This window comes from Lycium ferocissimum, chromosome 4 (assembly GCF_029784015.1).
Source record: "Lycium ferocissimum isolate CSIRO_LF1 chromosome 4, AGI_CSIRO_Lferr_CH_V1, whole genome shotgun sequence".
NCBI lineage: Eukaryota > Viridiplantae > Streptophyta > Magnoliopsida > Solanales > Solanaceae > Lycium > Lycium ferocissimum.
The window spans coordinates 45,736,952-45,746,078 of record NC_081345.1 but is presented as its reverse complement, the minus strand read 5'-3'; the positions used below and the strand labels follow the sequence as shown (position 1 = coordinate 45,746,078).

At 34.8% G+C, this 9,127-nt stretch overlaps 2 protein-coding genes across 2 annotated transcripts in view; both read right to left on the bottom strand.

Moving 5' to 3' along the window:
• Window positions 1-1,765, bottom strand: part of LOC132054106 (uncharacterized) — a 5,665-nt gene extending 3,900 nt beyond the window's left edge. Inside the window, exons 1-3 of the mRNA XM_059446169.1 lie at window positions 1,762-1,765; window positions 663-907; window positions 376-494 (exon numbers count right to left, since the gene is read on the bottom strand). Coding sequence (XP_059302152.1) covers window positions 376-494; window positions 663-907; window positions 1,762-1,765 — 368 coding nt within the window. The remainder of the gene's footprint in view (window positions 1-375; window positions 495-662; window positions 908-1,761) is intronic.
• Window positions 1,766-5,756: 3,991 nt separating this feature from the next.
• On the bottom strand, window positions 5,757-8,868 carry LOC132053281 (gibberellin 2-beta-dioxygenase 1-like). Its single transcript, XM_059445239.1, has 3 exons — window positions 8,289-8,868; window positions 7,178-7,529; window positions 5,757-6,202 (listed from the first exon to the last, which is right to left on the bottom strand). The coding sequence occupies exons 1-3, from the start codon at window positions 8,831-8,833 to the stop codon at window positions 5,954-5,956; spliced, it is 1,146 nt and encodes a 381-aa protein (XP_059301222.1). The 5' UTR covers window positions 8,834-8,868; the 3' UTR covers window positions 5,757-5,953.
• Between the last annotated feature and the right edge of the window lie 259 nt (window positions 8,869-9,127).

Below are 9,127 nucleotides of genomic sequence, written 5' to 3'. Positions count from 1 at the left end.
AAAAAAAGAGTTCAATTAAATTTCCTTCTTTGAAAAAATATCGTAAATTTCTTTTATGAGAAATAGTATCTAGTGAAGAAGCTAGATTCAAGATGAAAGTAGTTCTTTTCTTCCCCTCTCTGCTTAAATGGGCAAAGACCTCACAAAGATTTATGGGATAATCACACGACTACTTCTGAAAGATAGATGAATGCGTACTACAACTCTTTAACATATGCGCCAGAGAAGTTTCTGGGAAAGATGGGTTGCCTCCCAACAATCGCTTGATTTAACGTCGCGGCACGAAGTGAACTAGCTTTTTCCTCCACCGCGAACTTATGAATTGTACCCCCAATTTTACTTCAAGCTTCGGCTATGATTCAGGGGTGGTGGTACATATCCAATTGAGCCAGGTAACCAATATAGTCTTCTGCACCTCCTGCCTTTTGATAAGGGATGTAATTTTGTCTTTCTGGCTCAACAAATTCAAGAATATAGTCACTTTGTTCCTCATCCTTTGATTCCACCAAACGTTCAAATGGATTGATTATAATCTCACTATCCGAACACAGTGTGGAAAAAAGATTGGAATGAGTTCCAATGCGCACAAATTCATGAATTGCATTACTATTTACATCCTCATATATACACAAGCTAGAGTTATCAAAAATAATATTATCTACTTCCTCACAGGACTCTAATGCACTTGTCTCAACATTGGCATCATCAAGACAAATATGGCCTAATGATTTACACTCTACTTTTAGCTCCTCAAGTTGCCTCTTGAGTTCTTTTTCAGCTACACACAACTTATCACTAAACTGTTGAGCGTTAAATGCATCAACCTTTGCACTCAAATCCTCATTCAAGTAGTGAATATCCAAACAAAAAAATTCAAGCTCATATAAGAACTCAATCTTTTCTTTAGCTATGTGAGTAAATCAATTTGAGAGTTTATCATGTTGAGCAGCATGTACTTTAATGTTGTACTCTAAAGATGCCAAGTCTTGACAAGACGAAAACGCCATGTAAAAGAAAATACACAAAAGAAAAGAAAAATAAAATAAAATAAACACTTGTAAAGATAAAAGGGAAAGTCTAATCTAGAAAAACAATTAATTTCTAAGTCCCCAGCAGCGGCGCCAAAAACTTGTTGCTCCCAAATGCGCACGCAAATATACGTGGTCGTACAAGTAATACAGTTATTTTAGAAATCGGATGTTGAACCCACGGGGACTTATGATTAATCGTCAACTAAATTAAACGATCCTAATTATCTACACAAGAGATGATATATGAAGGTTATGATTATAAACTAATTAAAAATAAAAATAAACAAATAGTGAACTTCAATAAAGAAAGAGTGAGTTTTTATATTATCAATGAGATGAATGTTCCAGGGTTGCGGTTGGTTCACCAATCCTATTGAGTTCTCAGACTATTTCTCCTTAATCCGAATTATCGATGATTGCTAATTAACCGGATTATTAACTCTCGTAGTATTCTCCCGAACTACTACTCGCCTATTCAAAACAGTTTGCGGCCTATATTCCTATGGAATTGACTTGTTAAGAACGCAATTCATTTACGGTATTTAATTGAACGCGGTGCCTAGGTATATTCCTATCCTAGCCACAAATCCTAGCCCAACTGTAGGGATAATCAGATCACGCCCTCTTTAATCCTTCTCTAGTCTAACATCTTTAACATATGCGCCAGAGAAGGTTTAAGTGTGGGGTGGTGATGTTAAGCGTATTTATAGGTTTAACCGCCATATATTACCCATATTTTACCTTGTTTAGAGGACGAATTAAGTTAAATACACGTAACTAATCATTATTCTTGCATTACGAGCTAATACGTATGTGTTTGTTGCAATCAGGAAATCTTGGAGAAAATGCGTGGTGATTCGGACGAAAATGGAAATTGAACGCAAAATTGTCTAAGTGTCAAAGTGGAGATGAACCTCGCCGAGCTCAGTCCAAAGCAAGGCAAATGCACGCCTTGGACCTCGCTCAGCGAGGTGGATGTGCAAGATTGCAAAAATTCGTAAATTCGACTAAGTGTAAAATGGCACATGGACCTCGCCGAGCTTGGCTCAAAGCGAGGCCATGTCAAGTTTTAGGGGACCCTCAGCGACTTGCGTGGAGAAAAATGCACTTATGTTAATTTTAGATCCGTTTTTTATGGGCTTTGCATAGGGTTATTTCTCAACGCTATAAATAGGACCCTTGGTTGTTTTTAAAGGGTATCACGTAAATTTTAGATCTAGAGAGAGTTAGGAGCCGCCGTGGAGGCCGGAGATTATTGGGTTCTACCTTTTCTTCTCCATGCTACTAGTTTTCATATTTTCTTTAGATGATTTGTTGTTTTTCCTCCATATCTATGTGGAGCTGTTCATATGGCGCAAAAACTGTCTCTTTTGTTATATATTGTATAGGTTGTTGAATCCGACATAAATAAAAGGTCAAGCAAAGTGGTAAAGGAATTAAAAATTGCTTTAGTCGTAGATTTAAATCCCACATTTGACATTTTTGAAACACCATATATATAAATTCCTGATTAGCCACTTATCAACATACATAACTTAAATCCAACGCTAACAACAACGGAAGTTGAGGTTTCTATTCAACCAGTCTTGGACTTGTACTAGCCATAAATATTGGAAAATCATGTATCCCATAATAATTTTATCTCCACAAGTACCCAATGGTCCATAATATAATTTCTCTACTTATAGAGAAACATTTTCAGGACCATTTTGTCAAATTTGTCTAACCTTTTGAAATTGGATATATCATCGTGACAGGCATAGCTGGAATATAATTCAATTTGACATAAAATTAAGAAAGGAGGATGGTTGGTCAAATATCAAGACTTGCTACCTACTATCCCAACATATACAACCCAATTCAACACTTAGCATCCACATAGCCATATTTTTCAGTTTACACCGACATAGCTAATATTTTTCTGTGACAATATTTATACTCCCTTATAAAATAATATACAATATCTATGTACTTATATGAAAAAACATAATGCTACATAAAAATATATCAACCTTGTATAAAATGTACAATGTATAAAAGTGTATAACACGTTGCTAGCTACATAAACGAACTGCTTCTATGATTTTCAGTTGCAATTTTTGTCAATATCAGTCCAAATCTCCGCCAAATGAATTCAAATTTTGTAGACGACCTCCTTAGGCTATTCCCGACAAGAAGGGAGAATTCTACCTCTTCCAGTTAAAATAGAAAAGCAATTCTGACTTAAAGAAGTGGAAGGTTTGCCCTTTTTGCCTTGTTTATGTATTTAATGGTTTGCCAAATATCAGCAGAGGACAAACTAGCCAACACCTAAATCTAGGTTCTTGTCTAGCTAGTTGTTGGGTGTCTTTTTCCTTCTTGGAGTGTTGTTTGGGTAATGATTCATCCTGAATAGTGGATCAATCATCTAAGTTAGTAGTTGTTTGATGTAGGGATTTACGTGGAATTTGTCTAAATTCAGTTGAGGAAGATTTATTAGTTTAGGTCGAATAAGTGTATATAACTTGACATATTACGTCAATTTAAACTCGCAGTTAGTCTTGGTCCAATTGAGATGACCTCTTAAAATTTCACTTCTTGCTTTTCTTTTCCCCTTATCAATAGCTGGAATTCTGGCTCCAGTAACTCCTAAACCTTATCCATCACGTTAATCCTTCAATTTTTCAGTTCAAAATCCGGTCTGAGGAAAGAATACTAGGTCAAGACAGTAGCACGGTATATGATCAATCCGTTGTTCTTGGTTTATAATGTGAGATGACTAAAGTCAGATCAGTATAACATTTTTTTTATAACTGTGGCGACGTTGTTTGGGTCAAGAGACATAGACATATAGTTACTTAAAAGCTCATTCTTTACAGGTTTACCTTACCTTTTTCTTCTCATATAGTAGTATCTTCTTTGTTGATTCCTCAAATACAATGAGATTTCACATCCGGCGAATCTTTCACTTTATTTCCTCATCTTATTAAGAGTTGCATAGAACGTTACTAGGGACATTGATTTAGAGCTCGAGTATGGTCCGTGAGCTGTTTTTTTTCTCTCTACCATGACAAATCGAATTAATGTAGGGTTTGCTCTTTCATTTGTCCGTCCTTAAATTTTTGTACTAGAGCAAGTGGTTACGCCGGACATTACTAGAAATAGAGGCTTTTCCCACTGACATTCAGTGAAAATTTTATATTATAAAACATTATTTTCCCACCTCATTCCAACCAACCAAATTTTGGGAAAACGTATTATTGGTTTAAAACAGTTCCCTGAAATCTTCAAACTTTCTAATTTTTCCATGTGAAAACACTACTATTAAGGTTTTCCGAACCAATATTCAGTGGGAAGAGCCACTGAACATTTTTCAATGGGAAAATAATGATTTTTTAGTAGTGAGATCAAAACCACCCTTTTTTTGGATCTGCCAGGACTAGTAATTACTTGCATGTACAACTTTTAATAGATGACACCATTTGTCTAAACCAACTTACCACGAAAAAAAAGTGGGAATATGTCCATTTTTGCAGCCACTATCGTCATAGTTTCGGTTCTTAATTTTCTTTTACTTTCTGTTTTTTTGACTACAAAAAGTAAGGCAAGCACACTGAAAGTATGAATCAGACATCAAGAAAATACCAGCAAAATATATACGGATCTCTTTTCTTTTTCACCAAACTGATTTGATTTTTTTTTTTTTTTTGGATCTTTACATAATAAACAGTCCAATTTTACTATTTACTTTTCCTAGCCAACAACATACCCAGTGTAAATGTGTAATCTCATAAGGTGGGTTCTAGGGAGGGTCGAGTATACGCATGCCTTATTTCTACCTTGGAGGTGGAGAGATTATTTCTGATAGACCCTCGGCTCAAGAACTTATTTTTCCTAGCCAATATTCATAAATTATACACTAATTACACAGTCATACACATATTATATATAAATTATACATATTTTATATATCTGTACGCCATATTTGATTTAAGCGATTACATGAGTGACAATTTTGGTTATTTTTTTCCTGTCTTCACCTAACTCTAATAAAAGAATATTCCCCAACTTTTAATTAGTTCAGAAACTATGTGCTCTGGATCTTCTTTCAAAGAGTACATACCATCAGCCTGTCACATCCCCACGCCAAAAAATCACGTACGTATGGGTATGGGCCTATGGTTCCTTTATTTGTCTCCCATGGCCCTTCCTTCCCTTATTTTTATTTTTTGGAATTCCAAACATTTTTAGTTAGTCTGTTGAAAAAAAAAAAAATCACCCATCTAATCATAATAGTTGTAACCGTTGTCAATGGATACTCAGTACATATTGACAATGCTCATGGGCGGAGCTAGCTAGGGTACCGTAAAGCGTTCATCCGAACTCTTTTCGTCAAAATATTATACTGTATATATAAGGTTAAAATTATTTTTTATGTACATATAGTAGATGTTGAATCCAGTTGACTTCTTCTTATAATTACTTCTTTATATTTGAATCTTCTTCGTGAGAATCCTGACTCCACCACTAGCTACTCTATTGGTGGTGTTTGAATCATCCACCTTAATTGTGGAAGAGAGGGGATTCATTAAGTGAATTAGCCCTCAACTCCACACTAAATCACACTAATTTATCATAGTTTGTGATACAATTGAGGTGATAATAAAAACGCGTTATATATTTATTAGATTGATATAAACATTGAGGGTATATATTGACACTTTCAAGAATAAATGATATTGGTAATGAGGATGAATCTGAACTCGTATTATTAACAAGAAAAGTAATTACAAAGAGTATGGATAAAGAAAAAAAGAAAAACATTTTTCTATCTATGGGAAATCCAATGAACTATGTTTTAAGCCCATATTTGAGTATCTTGACAACCCATACTTGCTAACAAGTGTGGGACTTCACAAAACAAAATATCAAAATTGATGAGGTTATGCTAGTTTCTCAAATAGGACCAACCTATTGTCACCAAGCCTAGATTTGTATGCTGATTTTTTGTACTCAAACCATGTAAATTCTCTGTACAAGCTGTCTTGATCCCCTTTCACTAATAGTGATGCCAAGGATGCTATCTTTTCACTCAATGGTGGTCCTCCAAAATAAATCATTGAAAGTCTTGATTTTACACTGTTGGCCAAAACCCTGTGCTTTACACTCTTAAACCTCCCATTTGTCATCACCTGCAAAAAGAAATGAAAAAAATCACCACTTGTTCAAAACTTGCACTCTAGTAAAATTATATTGCCACGTTACTCAATAGTACGGGCAGATATTTTGATATTGAGAACGATATTTGGTATCAAAAATGGCCGTAATAAGTGCTATTAGTGTCCTAGAAAATGGTGCGGATTACTTGGTACAATATGTCAAAATTCGTAATAGCATAAAAGTTCTTCCCATCGTTAATTGCACTATTACTCAATGGTAACGGCGGACATATTGAAATTCGGTTTTTGATTTAATTACAAGCAACCGTACATAATAAGTGCAAGTAGTATCTTGAAAATTAGTACTCATAAGTTACACGTTACCATATGTTAAAATACGTAATAATGTTAAAGGTTCTTCTCACTTTCAATATATATAAAAGGAAAATCTTTTTGTTTTTACGAGAATCTATGTAAATGATATCCAACCCCCTTGGCATTTATTTGAGCGAGGAGCATTAATTTGATGTACAAAAAAATTCAAGTGAAAAAGACACAATCAAACCTAGGATAATCATGTCTTATCATTATACTTCTTCACCCCCCAACTACTTTTGCAATGAGTGGGAAATAAAAGGAAAACAAGAAATTAGAAGACCCCACCGAAAATTGTGGTAGAATGAATACGATTTTTCAGTTCCTAATCAGATATTTTGAGTTCGGTCCTTGAGAACGAAAAAGAAAACTTGGTAGGAGTATTTTCCCTTTTAATGAATTTTACACAGTGCGAATTTGAATTAGTCAGGATCCAAAAACAGATAATGCATAACAACGGATAAAAAGGCAGAAGCTTCCACTATTTAAAAAAATAAGCACCCCCTTTAATGGACCTTACAGTGTGTCACGGTGTCAATCCGGATTAGTCGTACAAAGCGTTAGACAAGACACCATGTAGGAAAAAGGAAAGAAAGAAAGTAGAAGCTTCCAAGAAATAAAGTCCTACTATACCTGCAATGAATCACCAACATTGATGAAGAACGAATTTTGATCAGGTGGGACAGAAATCCAATGGCCATCAACAAGTGAAATTTGAAGTCCAGAAGTGTTATTAGATCTTAATAGAGAAATGATTTGTGGGTCAGTATGTTCTCCAAATCCAATCAAATTTCTGCCATTGAATTCTTGAACTTCATCAGGACATGGAGGGTAGTGATTTAGCCTGAAAATAGAGTCACTTTTTTCATCCATCAAAAGTTTACTGAATACATTTTTTGGATGAATCTTCAATCCCTCTGCTAACATTTCAAGAATCTCACAAGCCATTTTCTTCATTGCTGATACGTAGTCATTCACAGCATCTCTGCAATAAGATTACAAAAGAAAAAAAAAATGAGAAATTTCCACTTATCAAGGTTTCATATACTCCATACATTATAATAATTGACCTATATACACTATAATTTTCCGGCGAAAGATGTTCAACTGAACGCCCTTCGCCGGTTGTAGCTTCGCCCCTGGTAGAGAAGTGGAATTCCTTTATTTGTTCAGAGGTTTTAAGTTCGAATCTTGAAATGGAAAAATCTCAGTGAAGGATTAATTTACCGCTAAATGAGCCCTACTCGCAGTGGTGGAGCCACATAGTTAGTTACGGGTTTGCAGTAACACATTAGCCATAGCTTAAACTTTATATTTTTGTTAAAAATTTATTTAATATGTACAAGTAATCTTTTCAGAATTCCGTAAACAAAAGAATATTGTGATCCAAAACCTATAAACCAAAACTCCTGGCTCCGCTTCTTGGCCAGTAACTCAGTCGCAGAGTGATTGGAATCCCTCCACCTTTTATTAGAAATTTCGAGTTTGAACCTTGAAAATAAAATAAAAATCTTCCGTTAAGGAGTAAGTTACCTCTTAACGGGCCCTACTCGATGAGATATCTAATTAGTTGGAGCACTGAATTTAAAGATACCCAAAATCCAAGAACCGAGATTCTGGCACTTGTGATAGCATTCTAGAAACCAGAACTCAAAAAGTTTAAATACACCAGAACTCAAAAAGTTTAAATACTGACTTCTGGCCAAAGCCAAGAAAGGAAAAAACAAAGAAATACTCTTATTACCTTATATCTTCTGGATTTACACCTAAACTAGATGCAAACTTTTGGTAATTGAAATCAGAATTTGTTGACAAGAGAATGTATTCAACCCAGCCAACATCACCATTGGATCCAATCTTCTTGCTCCCATAGCCAAAAGGGTCAGGTGGCCCTGCTTTTTCCTTTTGAGACATTGGAGATGAAAAGAATTTAATGGCTTCTGATTCAAGTTTACTTATAAATTCCATAGGGACACCATGGTTGACAACTTTGAAGAAACCAAATTCTTCACAAGCTTTAACAAGTTGGTTCTTGCTGTCTGGTTTTGAAAGGTCTATTAATGGAATATTGCAAGGGAAAAATGATGAAGGGGTTTTACATGAATTCTTGATTATGGAGAATTGGTCATTTACTGGTGGCATGGACAAGACCACCATAGTGAAATTTTGTGGAAATTTAGAGATTGGTTCTTGAAATGTGTTTGATGTTTTTCTTTTTTGGATGTAATGAATTTTGTATGTGCTAAGCAATGGTGTGAAGAAGTGTACGCTTGGCTGCAAGGAGTGCATTGCTATTTATAGAGAATTTTTGGAGTTCAATAACCGCAAGTGTTAAGGGCATTAGAGGTGTGGGGAGGGGGTCACATAACATAAGTAGATCCTCTCTTGCTTTAACCTTTCTTTTCTCTATTTACTTTATATTATATTAGTGTAATTTACTACCTCAGTCTCCAATTACTTTTTATAGTTATTAAAATAGTTATCTCAAATTATTTGTCATTTCAAGAGTTCAAGGCACAATAGTTATTTTTTTCCATTTTACCCTTAGTAGAATTTTATCAATAATGGAGATGATACATAAAT